The following is a 17,625-nucleotide window of genomic DNA, read 5'->3' as shown; positions in this document are numbered from 1 at the left end:
CAGAGCTGGGTTTTCAGTTGCCGATGTAGCAGAGCTGTGGTCCCAGTTGCAGATGTACAGTAGCCGAGCTGAGTCCTCAGTTGCCTTTCTAGCAGAACTGGGTTCTCAGTTGCAGATGTAGCAGAGCCGTGGTGTCAGTTGCAGATGTAGCAGAGCCGTGGTGTCAGTTGCAGATGTAGCAGAGCCGTGGTGTCAGTTGCAGATGTAGCAGAGCCGTGATGTCAGTTGCAGATGTAGCAGAGCCGTGGTGTCAGTTGCAGATGTAGCAGAGCCGTGGTGTCAGTTGCAGATGTAGCAGAGCCGTGGTGTCAGTTGCAGATGTAGCAGAGCCGTGATGTCAGTTGCAGATGTAGCAGAGCCGTGGTGTCAGTTTCAGATTTAGTAAACCTTATTGTTCACATGCAGATGGAGTAAAATTAACTACTGATTTACAGATGTAGCAGAGTCGTGATGTCAGTTGCAGATGTAGCAGAGCCGTGATGTCAGTTGCAGATGTAGCAGAGCAGTGGTGTCAGTTGCAGATGTAGCAGAGCCGTGGTGTCAGTTGCAGATGTAGCAGAGCCGTGGTGTCAGTTGCAGATGTAGCAGAGCCGAGTTCACAGTTGCAGATGTAGTGGAGATGTGTATCATTTAATATATAATTTATGGATTTTTTTTTTTTTTTACTTTGAGTCTTCATGACACGTAAACCATCACCCCTAAATTTCAGTAACCACCTCAGCTCTGCTACATCTGCAGACTGCCCCCCTGTGATTGCCCTCCACACTGTGGTGACACACTGTAACGACTCAGCTGCTCTTTTTCGGATAGAAACTTCTTTTTGAGCTGAAAGCTTCCCCGATCAGAAGAAAGGAGTTTTGGAATGGGGGTTCCTCCCCGTTCACTGTGGGGTCTGGAGCGCGGCCACCGGCAGCCACTCATCTCTAATAATGGGCCACCCTGAATGATATGTTCTGATAGCTGATTAACCCTTCCACTGCCAGCGGGCTCAGGGACCCCCGCTCTGCGTCCAGATGTACATCTGATTTTATTTAATATCCAATCTAGAGTTCAGAGCCGCTGGCGGGGACGGCGTGTGGTTATCTGAGGCCGCTTTGTGCTTTCTTTTATTATATTATGGTAGAACCATAAGCTTCACATTTCATTTATTGGGTTCACATTGCCAGACCCCTGGACACAAGCTACAAAAGCAGGGCGGGGGGTGGCGGTGTCCACTGCCGAGAGTCGCCACAATAAATGCATTACCTGCGGCATGCTGAGATCAATAGATGCCAATTGATTCCAGTGGATGGTGGTGATCCGCACATAAAGCACAACGTTGTCTGCAGTGTAAAGCCCCGTTAACAAATTGTAGCAGATTTTACATTTAAACTACTGTATTTCTTGTCCTACCTGAAAAAAACACCTAATTTTTTACTTTTTAAGGCTCTGATACATTTATAGGAATTTATGGTTTTAGCGCAGAATTATGAATAATTGTCATTAGAATGAGATATTAACTGTCCTGTGCTGCCCTCTTGTGGGGACTGATCAGTACTGCACACTGCAATCTTATATGTGACTGTGAATGAGAGATTGAGACTGGTGAAGTATCTGACCGGTCGTCTGTACGGATAAGAGGTGACAACCAGAAAAAAGTGGGAAAGATGCATTTTTTTCAGAGCATGCACTGCCAGACAGGAAATGTTTGCGTCCAGTCACTGGAAGTGTCCTGAAGACCCTCCTAACGCACAAACTATACCCAGAACTCCCAAATAGAGTGGCACACACCTGCCCCAAGTGTTAGTCACAGACCCTTACATGTGTCACATGCTCCAACATACACAGTGCCACTCACATGTACCATCATATACAGTGCCAGTCACATGTCCCCCCATACACAGTGCTAGTCACACGTCCCATCATACACAGTGCCAATCACATGCACCATCATACACAGGCCAGTCACACGTCCCTCCATACACAGTGCCAATCACACATCCCACCATACACTGTGCCAGTCACACATCCCACCATATACAGTGCCAGTCACATGTCCCACCATATACAGCGCCAATCACATGTCCCACCATACACAGCGCCAATCACATGTCCCACCATACACAGCGCCAATCACATGTCCCACCATACACAGCGCCAATCACATGTCCCACCATACACAGTGCCAGTCACACATCCCACCATATACAGTGCCAGTCACATGTCCCACCATATACAGTGCCAATCACACATCCCACCATACACAGTGCCAATCACACATCCCACCATACACTGTGCCAGTCACACATCCCACCATATACAGTGCCAGTCACATGTCCCACCATATACAGCGCCAATCACATGTCCCACCATACACAGCGCCAATCACATGTCCCACCATACACAGCGCCAATCACATGTCCCACCATACACAGCGCCAATCACATGTCCCACCATACACAGTGCCAGTCACACATCCCACCATATACAGTGCCAGTCACATGTCCCACCATATACAGTGCCAATCACACATCCCACCATACACAGTGCCAATCACACATCCCACCATACACTGTGCCAGTCACACATCCCACCATATACAGTGCCAGTCACATGTCCCACCATACACAGCGCCAATCACATGTCCCACCATACACAGTGCCAATCACACATCCCACCATACACTGTGCCAGTCACACATCCCACCATATACAGTGCCAGTCACATGTCCCACCATATACAGTGCCAATCACATGTCCCACCATACACAGCGCCAATCACATGTCCCACCATACACAGTGCCAATCACATGTCCCACCATACACAGCGCCAATCACATGTCCCTCCATACACAGTGCCAGTCACATGTCCCACCATACACAGTGCCAGTCACATGTCCCACCATACACAGCGCCAATCACATGTCCCTCCATACACAGTGCCAGTCACATGTCCCTCCATACACAGTGCCAGTCACATGTCCCACCATACACAGCGCCAATCACATGTCCCACCATACACAGTGCCAATCACATGTCCCACCATACACAGTGCCAGTCACGTATCCCACCATACACAGCGCCAATCACATGTCCCACCATACACAGCGCCAATCACATGTCCCACCATACACAGCGCCAATCACATGTCCCACCATACACAGCGCCAATCACATGTCCCACCATACACAGTGCCAGTCACGTATCCCACCATATAAATTGCACACGTCCCTCCACAGTGCCAATCACACATCCCACCATACACTGTGCCAGTCACACATCCCTCCATACACAGTGCCAATCACGTTCCTCCATACACAGTGCCAGTCACACGTCCCACCATACACAGTGCCAGTCACACGTCCCACCATACACAGTGTCAGTCACACGTCTCACCATACACCGTGCCAGTCACACGTCCCACCATACACCGTGCCAGTCACACGTCTCACCATACACAGTGTCAGTCACACGTCTCACCATATACCGTGCCAGTCACACGTCCCACCATACACCGTGCCAGTCACACGTCCCACCATACACAATGCCAGTCACACGTCCCACCATACACAGTGTCAGTCACACGCCTCACCATACACCGTGCCAGTCACACGACCCACCATACACAGTGGCAGTCACACGTCCCACCATACACAGTGCCAGTCACACGTCCCACCATACACAATGCCAGTCACACATCGCACCAGGCACAGTGCCAGTCATACGTCCCACCATACACAGTGTCAGTCACACGTCCCACCATACACCGTGCCAGTCACACGTCCCACCATACACAATGCCAGTCACACATCGCACCAGGCACAGTGCCAGTCCCATGTCCCACCATACACAGTGCCAGTCACACGTCCCACCATACACCGTGTCAGTCCCACGTCCCACTGTACACAGTGCCAGTCACACGTCCCACTGTACACAGTGCCAGTTACACGTCCTATCGTACACCGTGCCAGTCACACGTCCCACTATACACAGTGCCAGTCACACGTCCCACACCATACACAGTGCCAGTCACACGTCCCACTATACACAGTGCCAGTCACACGTCCCACACCATACACAGTGCCAGTCACACGTCCCACCATACACAGTGTCAGTAACACGTCCCATCATACACCGTGCCAGTCACACGTCCCACCATACACAGTGCCAGTCACACGTCCCACCATACACAGTGCCAGTAACATGTCCCATCATACACCGTGCCAGTCACACGTCCCACACCATACACAGTGCCAGTCACACGTTCCACTATACACAGTGCCAGTCACACGTCCCACACCATACACAGTGCCAGTCACACCTCCCACACCATACACAGTGCCAGTCACACGTCCCACTATACACAGTGCCAGTCACACGTCCCACACCATACACAGTGCCAGTCACACGTCCCACCATACACAGTGTCAGTAACACGTCCCATCATACACCGTGCCAGTCACACGTCCCACCATACACAGTGCCAGTCACACGTCCCACCATACACAGTGCCAGTAACATGTCCCATCATACACCGTGCCAGTCACACGGCCCACCATACACAATGCCAGTCACACATCGCACCATGCACAGTGCCAGTCATACGTCCCACCATACACAGTGCCAGTCACACATCCCACCATACACAATGCCAGTCACACGTCCCACCATACAGTGTCAGTAACACGTCCCATCATACACCGTGCCAGTCACACGGCCCACCATACACAATGCCAGTCACACATCGCACGATGCACAGTGCCAGTCATACGTCCCACCATACACAGTGCCAGTCACGTATCCCACCATACACAGTGCCAGTCACACGTCCCACCATACACAGTGCCAGTCACACATCCCACCATACACAGTGCCAGTCACACATCCCACCATACACAGTGCCAGTCACACGACCCACCATACACAGTGCCAGTCACACGTCCCACCATACACAATGCCAGTCACACGTCCCACCATACACAGTGCCAGTCACATGTCCCACCATACACAGTGCCTGCCTGCAGTGCTGTTCCTCATCCTGGCGAAGGGCCTCAGGAATGCTATGTGTCTGTGAACGATGTCCAAGTGACGGGACTTCGGGACTCAGGGAGCTTTGTCACACTGGTAAGGGCAACACTGCTGCATGTGCTAGTCCCTGGGAAGGGGTTGGAGGTAAGGTGGATTTGCCAAGAACTATCCCATGGCCCAGGTCAACCTATACACAGACTGTGGTTCCGTGTCTCGCTAAGTAGGAGTGGTCAAGGACTTGTTGCATTCTATTGTTGTTGGTCGAGATTTTTTGCTATTCTGGATCTTATGGGCTAAAGCTGTAGCACCAATTAGTCCGGTAAGCCACCAGGAGTCGTCTAGGATAAAATGGACTCTGGAAAACGTATATGTGTTAAATGGTGTTGCTCAGGAGCCGGTAACCAATAATCGTTTTCTGTAATTGGCCAGGCACGAGCCTCTCGCTCAGGTCAGTTTAAAACTTTGTAGGCACTGTGAGTTGGCAGATGGTGCCCAGCCCTAGGCTATGGGCAGATAGGGAGGGTATGTAGGAAAGCCAGGTAAAACTGAGTGAAATCCTAGCACAGCAGGTCTTGATTAGATGTACCTGACTATCTTTGATTAAGAACTAGGGCCTGTGTTCACTTGGGAGCTCTAAGTCTGCTGGATGTTGAGTAGAGTGGAGTGTGTTGAAGCTGGTGAATGACCAGCCAAAATGTGAGCTGTAGCTGGGAGAGACAAGCCAGAGTCTCTCTTTGAATTGAGACTTCATGGGTCAACTAGGAAAGCTGAGCAGTCTGTGTGTTGGAGCTGCAGAGTAATGTGTGGAAGCTGCAGCCTGTTCAGTGTGAACTGTGCCCAGAGGTGAATATTTCAGTTTGGTGCTGGAGCTCCGGCTGATGGGGATACCGAGACTGGTAGGATCGTACCTCTTCTGTGTATAAAGTTTGCTCCCTGAGAAAGGACTGTAATCTGTTCGGGTGAGCCCATAATGACGTATGTGCCTGCAGAATAAAGTTTATTTGCTGTGATACCTTTGTGCCCAGAAGAGACTGTTTTTGGTTTTGAATCCCTTGAAGTTTTATTAAAGCAATGAAACTGCACCTATTTGGACCAATCCACATTGCCTGTGTGAACGGTACCTAATGCCTACCTGAGAGAGTGAATCCTTACACACCATGCACAGTGCCAGTGCAATGCACCATTACAGTATAGATAGTGCTAGCCGCAAACTTTCCCCATCTGCCTGACACATGGCAATAATATAGTGATGAAAAAATTAAAGTTACGAATGTGAATATTCTGCATAATTAATTTTACCAAACTTCGTCTCATCCTTATAGAGCTAAAGGGAACCTGTCACATCCAGAAACGCTATTTACCACAGATATAGGGTTAATCTGCAAGTAAATATCATTTATACCCTGTGTAGCCGGCTGACTGGAGCAGCGGCTGCAGAGAGAAAATTTGTTTTTTTTTCTCCCTGCAGCCGCACACTTTCAGTAATTGAACGGAACGGTGCAGGCAATGGTTATAGTCACTTCTCACTGCACTTTAAGGCTGTAATCACACTCCCTGGTACATTAATTACATGCTGCACACAAACACTGCAGACAAGGCTGTCAGTCAACATGCCGGTGTCGTGCCCACAGTGCTGTCATCGATGACTCGTCGCCCACCACGCCTGTATGACTGAAAGCCTGTGGCTGTAAGGAGGAGTAAACCCGCTGGCATGTCTGCGTGATGCCACTATGGGGTTAAACAGAGGGCGCTGCATTTGCACTGTACCCCCAGGCTGCCTTTATGTAATGTGTTGATTGTCCTGCATCTGTACGTCTGCCATCTTGTATATCACATCTTTATTTTTGACTTTCCTTTCGTTGTTCATTGCAGATTCTCGGAACACCTAATGAAGATTCCTGGCCCAGCATCCATTCATTACCACATTTTAAACCAGGTAGGCTGGAGACAGTGACTGGTGGTCATCAATGTGTGATCGGTGGGGTCAGACCTCCGGAACCTCCACTAATCTGCAGTTGTGGGGTACCTGTCATTTTATAAAACTTTCTATGAGTCTCCGTACCATGTCAAAAACTTTGATCGGAAGGGATCCAGTTGAGGAAACTCCATAGCTTGCTAAAACTCTGCATTAGAAGTGAGTGACGCTGATGATGCGGAGACGCGTGCAGGATCCTCGGGTATTGTACATGTGTCCTGTTCCTTGGTATAGGACTGGGGCACGCGTCTCAGTAGGTTTGATGGGGTCGTCATCAGGATCTCTCAATTCCAACACAGAATCAAGTGGTTCTGGACTTCACCGGATAACCCCTTTTAAGGAACGTTATTTAATTATTGAGGAACTTTTATCAAATTTTTCATGCAACCATCAACCCCTGGGGTTAGTAATGGAGAGTCGTCTATCGGACACCCCAATTAGTAACACGATAATAAAAAAAAAAAGCGCGCACACAGAAAAAAAATACTTTATTTGAATAGAGACTCCCCCACACTAGCCCTCTCCATTACTAACTCCAGGGGATTGATGGCAAATCACAGCTGTCATCAACCCCAATTACCATTACCCCGATTGCCACCAAACCAGGGCAATTGGGAAGAGCCGGGCAAAGCACCAGAATAGGAGCATCTCATGTGATGCACCAATTCTGGGGTGGCCGTGGGCTGGTATTTTTAGGCTAGGAAGGGCCCAATAACCAAGTACCTTCCCAGCCTGATAATATAAACCTGCAGCTGTCTGCTTTACCTTGGCTGGTTAGCAAAAAGAGGGGGACTCCACGTTTTTTTTTTATTTATTCGGTTAAACCAGGCTAAAAACGCCTGCGGAAACGCTCTTACAACGCATGTGTTTTTTCTAACTGTGAACTTACTGCGTCTAATACAAGTCTATGGGGAAATTCTGCACAGAAGACTGAGCATTCGCGCACAATAAGTTGACATGCTGTGGATCGGAAACCCGCACCGCAGGTGATTTTACGCAGCACAGTGGGCAAGGGATTTCTATGAATCCCATCCACTGTGCTTGTACTGTACAATGCAGCGTTTTGGACACAGCGAAAATGCGCACCAGTCAGAACTCTAGTAACACTGATCGCGGGCATGCTGCCTAAATCATGATACCAATTCAGTGCTACATCCAGAAAAAAAAGTTGTTTGTTTTTATTTTAATATGACAGCCAATGGCTGACGGGGCGGTATCTGTGGATGCATCATTGCATGCATAAATTTATTTTCTATGTTTGCTTAACATATAACATATACAATAGCTACTGTATGTCTGATGCGCAGAACAGAGAATAGTAAGAAGAAAAAACCTGCATGGGTAAAAAATACGGTTGTTCACAGCCAAAGGGATCTATCAGAGTACAATTGTGTTGTCATTAAAATTTGTGCAGGTTCTATGAAGGCAGAAATATTGTATATGTGTAAAGTTGCAGTTCTCCACCAGGGGGCAGCAAAATGACACAAACGAACACATGCAAACACAGACCGAGTCACAGTCATTAGCAACAGTAAATCAAACAATGCTTTTAATAATTTTACCTTCATTTACAGCAGCTATTGTTAAAGCTTATTGTTAGAGCTTCATTTTTTTCTCTTTTATTTTATTTCCACTGCTCCCTTAAATTATTATTTTTTTCTTTTTAAATACACATCTGTCATACAATTATAGAGACATAGGCCTTCTTATTTGGTGCAAATTTTAATGGTCTTTACAAGGGGGTGTGGCTAACGGCATTCTCTTGGGGCGTGTCTTTAGGCTGATCTTCATTATTTCCATGTGAGGAACGCCCACTTGGAAAAGGCCATAAAAATTAACACTAAATATAAAGGCCCATATGTCTGGAACGGGAAAGAAAAGGAATACTCTGGGGAGCAGCAAGAATAAAATAAGAGCAAAAATTGGCCACTTCTGACCAGGTGACCGGTCCTGTTTGAGTAAATCAACAGCAAATAGTCAAATTGTATAGCTTCTTTCTATAGAAAACAATAGTACAAGTTTTAAGATGGAACATAATAGCAGCAAAGCGATAAGCCACCAAAACAAAAACACCCACATGGCAGCTATAGTAGAGCAGCTATAATAGAGCAGCTATAATAGAGCAGCTATAATAGAGCAGCTATAATAGAGCAGCTATAATAGAGCAGCTATAATAGAGCAGCTATAATAGAGCCAGCCTACAATAGAGCAGCTATAATAGAGCAGCTATAATAGAGCAGCTATAATAGAGCCAGCCTACAATAGAGCAGCTATAATAGAGCAGCTATAATAGAGCCAGCCAACTATAGTGCAGCTATAATAGTGCAGCTATGTTACACGCTGCTAGGTTCAGATAGGGGTGAGACAGGTTACATGAATTCTTTGGAATCCTGAGGGACCCGTTACGCAGGGCGACCATAGACCATGTGCTGCAGCTTCCTTCAGGCACACAGGGGTATTGACCCTCAGGCACAGACACGCAGATTGTTTCGCTTGCTGACCAGACACACTTGACAAGATTCCTCATAAACGGTAGAACAGTAGCATTTAATAAGAAGCCGCACGGCCAGTGCAAGTTAAGTCTTATGAGCAACAGGCTCCAGTGAAAAACAGTACAGTTTCCTTAGCAGCACAGCAGTTCACAGTCTTCCCAGTAGTACGGGACAGCACAGTTCTAATGCAAAGGCACATTAATGAACACAGCATTCTTTATAGCACAGTGAGATGGAGGAGGGTGGGGGGGGGTTTGCTGAAGGAGATGATCCCTGTGACACCATTTCTTACAGTCCTTATCTTTCTGCCTGACAATACTCTGCACTGCTAGTTCAGGAACTCTACCTGACCAGTGCTTAGCTTCAGTCCTGACTTGAATCCTTTTCACTTGAGATACAGAACACACACACACCACCTTTCTCTTCGGCTCCAGCCAGACAGTAAAAAAACTTCCCCACAATCCCTTTGGGGCTCCGCTAAAACACTCCCCTTCTCCTGTGACTGTGTAAACCCCTCTAGTTGCTGGATGCTTCTGGAGCACAACACTTCCTGTCTCATGTGCTTGTGTTAGTTCTAATAGTTGCTGAATGCTTTTAAAGCAAAAGCACTACTTCTGCATGTCACAGCTATAATAGAGCAGCTATAATAGAGCTAGCCTACAATAGTGCAGCTATAATACAGCCAGCCTACAATAGTGCAGCTATAATACAGCCAGCCTACAATAGTGCAGCTATAATAGAGCCAGCCTACAATAAAGCAGCTATAATAGAGCCAGCCTACAATAAAGCAGCTATAATAGAGCCAGCCTACAATAAAGCAGCTATAATAGAGCCAGCCTATTATAGAGCAGCTGTAATTGAGCCAAACTATAATAGAGCAGCTATAATAGAGCTAGCCTACAATAGAGCCAGCCTATAATAGAGCAGCTATAATAGAGCAGCTATAATAGAGCCAGCCTACAATAGAGCAGCTATAATAGAGCCAGCCTACAATAGTCCAGCTATAATAGAGACAGCCTACAATAGTCCAGGTACAATAGAGACAGCCTACAATAGTCCAGCTGCAATAGAGCCAGCCTACAATAGAGCAGCTATAATAGAGCCAGCCTACAATAGTCCAGGTAAAATAGAGCCAGCCTACAATAGAGCAGCTATAATAGAGCCAGCCTACAATAGTCCAGGTAAAATAGAGCCAGCCTACAATAGAGCAGCTATAATAGAGACAGCCTACAATAGTCCAGCTACAATAGAGACAGCCTACAATAGTCCAGGTACAATAGAGACAGCCTACAATAGTCCAGGTACAATAGAGACAGCCTACAATAGTCCAGCTACAATAGAGACAGCCTACAATAGTCCAGCTACAATAGAGACAGCCTACAATAGTCCAGCTACAATAGAGACAGCCTACAATAGTCCAGCTGCAATAGAGCCAGCCTACAATAGTCCAGGTAAAATAGAGCCAGCCTACAATAGAGCAGCTATAATAGAGCCAGCCTACAATAGTCCAGGTAAAATAGAGCTAGCCTACAATAGAGCAGCTATAATAGAGCCAGCCTACAATAGTCCAGGTAAAATAGAGCCAGCCTACAATAGAGCAGCTATAATAGAGCCAGCCTACAATAGAGCAGCTATAATAGAGCCAGCCTACAATAGTCCAGGTAAAATAGAGCCAGCCTACAATAGAGCAGCTATAATAGAGCCAGCCTACAATAGTCCAGGTAAAATAGAGCCAGCCTACAATAGAGCAGCTATAATAGAGACAGCCTACAATAGTCCAGCTACAATAGAGACAGCCTACAATAGTCCAGGTACAATAGAGACAGCCTACAATAGTCCAGCTACAATAGAGACAGCCTACAATAGAGACAGCCTACAATAGTCCAGCTGCAATAGAGCCAGCCTACAATAGTCCAGGTAAAATAGAGCCAGCCTACAATAGAGCAGCTATAATAGAGCCAGCCTACAATAGTCCAGGTAAAATAGAGCCAGCCTACAATAGAGCAGCTATAATAGAGCCAGCCTACAATAGTCCAGGTAAAATAGAGCTAGCCTACAATAGAGCAGCTATAATAGAGCCAGCCTACAATAGTCCAGGTAAAATAGAGCCAGCCTACAATAGAGCAGCTATAATAGAGACTGCCTACAATAGTCCAGCTACAATAGAGACAGCCTACAATAGTCCAGGTACAATAGAGACAGCCTACAATAGTGCAGCTACAATAGAGTCAGCCTACAATAGAGCCATTGTCACGGGTTTACTGCGACAGAGAGGAGCCAGAAGACGTCGGCGTCTGATTTCTCCTACTCCTTCACTCATTAGAAGCCTTTCACATTCATATTAAATGGTGCAGGTTTTTTTTTTTTTATCAGTGCTGTGAGCTCCTCAAAGTTTATCTGACTTCACGCTAGCAGCTGTTCACTGTTGGCCACTCCCCGCTCCTATATGTTCTGGGCTCTGGCAAGCTGTAATTGCCAGAGCTAGCTTCATTGCTGCATAGTTCAGGAGTTTGGTGGTGGTTTGTTGTTGTTTGAGAAGGCGTTTGTTGTTTTTAGCTATGACTGTTTCGTGGTTTTGTTTGTGTGTTTATCCCCTCCTTCTGCTACTTTGTTTTTCTCCCCATCCTCCACTACCCAGTGTTATCCTCTGTTGTTTGTGTGCATATATTTGTATGATTGTTATTTTCCTTTATCCCTGTTGTATTGCGATACACTACTACTTCCCTCTTCCCTGGGTAGGGGGAGGGAACAGACTGAGGGCGGATTGGGGAGCTCAGGTAAGGTACGTGGCCCCAGCGTCTTCACCTTCTGAAGTAATCAGGGGAACAGGGCCAGCTAGGGCGCACTTAGCATTAGGGACAGGGAAGGAGCCCCTGGTCCCGGGATACCCGACAACAGAGTCATGACAGCCAACCTACAATGGATCGGCTACAATAGAGTAGCTACAATAAAGCAGCTATAATAGAGCCAACCTATAATAGAGCAGCTATAATAGAGCCAGGATAAAAAAGTGCTGCAATAACAGTGCCAGCATGCAGATTACCCTTATGACAGAGCTAGAATAAGAAATTGAGCCTTTATTCAAGTTAGTTTGCCTTTGTGCAGCTATAACAGAGCGAGCATAGGAAACTACACTTATAACAGCGAGCATGCACCAACGTCTCCATAATGGAACCATCATGAAGCCTTATACCGCCAGTATAACCCAGCAGGCAAGCAAACATGCAGCTATCACAGTGCCAGCATGGCAGAATCAGCCTAATTAGTTTGGCTATAACAGAAGCAGCAGGCAGCAGTGCCTCCATGAGGGATAGAGAAAGAGATTGAAGTAATTTCTGCTGCTGGTTCCTTAGATACAAAGTATTATTCCTCTATATAGAGTATATGTAACCTGCACTTTCATTTTATAATGAATCATTGTAGGATCACCCAATAACTTGTGAGGGGGCTCTGTTAATGTTTCTTACATATGCAGCCCCCGATGTCATTTCCAAGTCGCAGTGTTCTGATTCCAACACTAGATGGCAGCAGAGAGATAGAATTAAATTTCTTTAGCCCCAAAGTCTTCAACAGCTGAAAATAATAGTGCCGCTATAATAATTGCAGATATTAATGGCAGTGAAATGTGTCATTAAGGGTAATGGTTATCAGATAAAAACTTTTTTTCTCAACAATAAAAAAAAAAATTAAATAGAAAGCATTACTGAACTATAGACATTTATACAAGATTACATTACTTATCCTGTACTGATCCTGAGTTACATCCTGTAGATCTTTTTATTATAAAAATGAAAAGCATAACAATAATAATAACAGAAACATAAGAAAATTAATAACCAGAAAATAAACAGTGTAATGAACTGGTCCAGCCGCTCCCTCTCTCCTCACACACATATTATACATATATACACAATAATAACTACCTACACCATGACATCTGGTCCGGTTACCAAACAAATAATAATATAATAAATAATAACCGACAAATTATATACAAACTAATATATACATTCTTTTTTTTTTCAAATAAAATAAATACTAGTATACTAATATATACAAGACAAAACAAAACCCCCCACACTCGAGCCCACCACTCCCTCCCCGGCACTGACCTGAGAGCTGGTCCTGCGCCTCATGCCTCAGTCCATGTCCAACGTCCATAGGACAGATCAGGCAGTGCCAGTTTTTCACCCAAATAACCAGTGTCCCACAAGATGAACCCACCTCCCCCCTTTTCCCACCACCCAACCTAACACCTACACCCAAATCCATATCCTTATATACAATATATATAGAAACAAACAATACAATAACCACAACTGACAAAGCCCAAGTTCGGCGCCTGCAGCCCTACATCACTGTCTACTGATCAATAAAACAAAAATCTATGGTGTCAGCAGCAGCCCACCACCAGGAGAGGAGATGACCAGACTAGGGCACACTAAAAGAAAAGCCCCTCCAGAGGAGAGCGGCCCTCCGTGTACCCAGTCTCCCATACTCCAGAGAACGCACCTTCACCAGGTCACCGAGTATGGTCCTAAACACATCGTCCACTGGGAGGATTTCCCGTTGCGTCGATACTAAGCACCGTGCGTTCCACGTGTGATACCTAACCACTGCGCTAACTAGAAATAAGGTGCAGCGGTCCCGACCACCCAGGTCCCCGAATGCTCCATAGGCCCATTCCGCATAAGAGAGACCGGCCAGCCGGGGCCAGCCAATGGAGGCGCCCACCCTGTTGTACACCTCTGTGTTAAAGGGACAACGAAGCAGGAAGTGGTCTATGCTTTCAAGCATGGCACCACAATGCTCCCGAGGACAGTTCCTGTCCTCAGAGCTCCTACACTTCAGATTGTCCCTCACACAGTTTCTCATGGAAGCAGCGCCAAGCCAAGTCCCAAACCTTCGAGGGGATCCTGATAGAATTCAAAAGATGCAGACCCATCCCAAGATCCCGACTTGAGCAATCCCTGAGCGCCAGAGGCCTCTGAAAATGGGTCAACAGAACCCTTTTGTCAAGGAGCTTCCTTGGCAGAGTCCTGACCTCCCACATTCCCAGACCCCACCGGCAAATTACCTTCAGAACCACGGTAGCGTAAGCCGGGAGATGTCCATGCGGTGTGCGGAGATCCTTCACTTGCCCTCCTGTCTCCCATTCCAGGAAGAAAGGCTGAAACCATCCCTTACAGGAGAATACCCACAGAGGAGCCCTCTCTTTCCAGACGTTTGCAATATTGATCTTAATGAAGGTATTCACAAGGAATACCACAGGGTTGACCATACCCAACCCTCCTAGTCTCCTCGTACGGTAAGTAACCTCCCTCTTGACCAGGTTCAGTCTATTCCCCCATAACAGTTGGAAGAACAAACTGTAGACCCGAGTCCAGAGAGGCTCTGGCAAGATGCACACACTGCCCAGATAGATCAGCAAAGGGAGCAGGTAAGTTTTGATCAGGTTTACCCTTTCCCTTAGGGTCAAAGACCAACCCTTCCATTGGTTCACCTTCTGAGTGGCGATCTCTAGCCTGCTGTCCCAATTTTGTTTGGGGTAATCCCCCTGGCCAAATTCGATGCCAAGAACTTTTGCAGAGACTTTGGGTTCAGGAAGGGTGTCCGGGAGATCAAAACCAGGATCTCCTCCTCCCAGCCAGAGACTCTCACACTTATCCCGGTTGATCTTAGACCCGGATGCCTCCGAGTAGCGATTTACCTCTGACATCAGCCATTCTGCCTCCCCATCAGAGGAAACAAAAACGGTGACGTCATTGGCATACGCCACCACTCTCAGAGTGGCTTCCGGTGCTACCCGGTCCATCCCGATCCCAGCCAACGGTCCACGCTCCACCCTCCTAAGAAGTGGGTCAATCGCAAACACGTACAGTAGCGGGCTCAAAGGACAACCCTGGCGAACACCACACCCAACCTCAAAAGAGCTGCCAATCCAACCGTTCACAAGCGGGAAACTCTCTGCCCCAGCGTACAAGGTCTTAAGCCAATCAACAAACCCCCCCGGCAGGCCATACCTCAGAAAGACAGACCAGAGGTACTCATGATTAACCCGATCAAACGCTTTTGCCTGGTCCAATGACAGCATGTACCCTTTCCAGTGACCAGCCCTACCCTGCTCCACCGCCTCTCGGACACAGAGTACAGCACTAATTGTACTGCGGCCCGGAACAGAGCAATGCTGGGCCCCCGAAAGGAGCTGGGGTGCAAATTTCACCAGCTGATTAAACAGCACCTTTGCCAAAACCTTCCTGTCTGCATTGAGAAGCGCTATGGGACGCCAATTCTCAATGCAAGATGGGTCCTTACCCTTTGACAAGATGATCAGGGCAGACCTCCTCATTGACTTTGGCAGAGTGCCCGAGGAAAGACACTCATTGAATACCTCAGTCAAGAGGGTTACCAAGGCGTCCTTAAAGGTCTTATAGAATTCAGATGTTAAGCCATCTGGACCGGGAGATTTCTTTAGGGCAAGCCCTTCAATCGCCAACTTAACTTCCTCTTCCCTGATCATCTCTGTCAAAACACCAAGAGAGGGGTCTACCCCTGGTTCGGGGACGGCTTCAGCCAGAAAAGCCGACATCTCATCCCAATCCAGATCCCTCTTCCCCAAGAGGTGCGAGTAGAAGGATCTGACGACCTCCAGGATCCCTGATCTGGATCTTTTCAGGGACCCCACAGTGTCAACCAGTCCTGTAACAACTTTACTATTCACTGACATCTTGCAGTTTCTGTAAGGGTCGGGCGAGCGGTACTTCCCGTAATCCCTCTCAAAGACCCAAGATGCGTGTCTATCATACTGACACCTCATTAGCAAAGATTTCACTCTGGAGATCTCCTCGCGGCTACCTCCAGTTGAGACAAGATGCTCGAGTTTCCTCCTCAGGCCCTGATACAGGTGATACCTGTCCAGGCTCCTGAGGCTCGAGAGCTGGCGGAAGAATCTCGCCACCCTTTTCTTAAACATCTCCCACCACTCTGACTTACTACTACAAAGATCCAGTAAGGGTACCTGGCTCTGAAGAAAATCCTCAAAGGACTGTCTTATCTTCGCTTCTTCCAAGAGAGACGAATTGAGCCTCCAAAAGCCTCTTCCCATCCGGGGGGTCTCTGTAGCATTCAGGGAAAACAAAATCAAACAGTGATCGGAGAACTCCACCGCAACAACAGATACTGCTGAAGAGACGGCTTCCTCCTTTAAATAAAACCTGTCTATCCTGGACCTACAGTTACCTCTATGATAGGTGAACCCCTCGTGGCCTGGGGTGTGCCGGATGTGGACATCCACCAGGCAAGCCTCACTAGCTATACTATTAAGGGCGACGCTATCATAAGTCAGCTTGTCTCTGGAACCTCCTCTATCCCAGGGGCCTCGTGACAGTGTTGAAGTCCCCTCCAAAGACGACCTGCCGACTCGTAAAAAGGTAGGGCTTGATCCTCGTAAAGAGACATTTCCGGTCCCACTTAGATTGGGGACCATAGATGTTAATGAGCCGGAGCTCTTGTCCCTTCATGAGGACATCTAATATCAGGCACCTCCCCATTTCTAACTCAATAACCCGTCGGCATTCTACCGGTGCGGTAAAAAGGACCGCCACTCCGCTATACGGCTCGGCCGCAAGAGACCAATAGGAGGGCCCGAGTCTCCACTCCCTCTTAGCTATAAACACCTCTGTCATATTTGGCAGCCTGGTCTCTTGCAAAAAGAAAATGTCAGCTTCAACCCGGCTGAGAAAATCAAAGGCCGCAAATCTAGCCATATTTGACTTAATGCTGGCGACATTAATGGACGCCAGCGTCAACGGAGTGGGTACCGCTATCATTGGTGATTGAGTTAGATGGCTTTCCTGTTCCCACTCCCCTTATCCTCTGCCTCAGAGGAGGAATCCTTCCCCCTCTTTAATGACACAGAGGTGTCCATTCCAGCATTTTTCCTTCTTTTCGCGTCCTCGTCTCCGGACTCCGGGCCAGTCCCTCTGCCCAAGGACCTTGCATCCCCAGGAGAAGGAGACTTGGCGCCCCCTGTAAGCTCCGCTGAAGCCGGAACCTCACCCTCAGCCTCCTCCTCAGAGGAAGAGATGTTATCAAGGGCTTGGAACTGGTTAGAAAGACCAACTAGAGGGGAGTCAGTTTTACCTTCCTTAGG

The 17,625-nt window shown here is 47.5% G+C and overlaps 1 protein-coding gene across 5 annotated transcripts in view; it reads left to right on the top strand.

Annotated features, from left to right (window-relative positions):
- CDK14 (cyclin dependent kinase 14) overlaps positions 1-17,625 on the top strand; it is a 628,470-nt gene that overhangs the window by 399,404 nt on the left and 211,441 nt on the right. For all 5 annotated transcript variants that reach the window (XM_073677399.1, XM_073677397.1, XM_073677401.1 and 2 more), the window contains one exon: positions 6,879-6,942. In XM_073677399.1, coding sequence (XP_073533500.1) covers positions 6,879-6,942 — 64 coding nt within the window. The remainder of the gene's footprint in view (positions 1-6,878; positions 6,943-17,625) is intronic.

The sequence above is a fragment of the Phyllobates terribilis genome, unplaced genomic scaffold (assembly GCF_046119375.1).
Source record: "Phyllobates terribilis strain yellow unplaced genomic scaffold, ASM4611937v1 Scaffold_4__5_contigs__length_816908805, whole genome shotgun sequence".
NCBI classification, from domain to species: domain Eukaryota; kingdom Metazoa; phylum Chordata; class Amphibia; order Anura; family Dendrobatidae; genus Phyllobates; species Phyllobates terribilis.
Note: the sequence above shows the minus strand (reverse complement) of the source record. Positions and strands in the feature narration are given on the sequence as shown.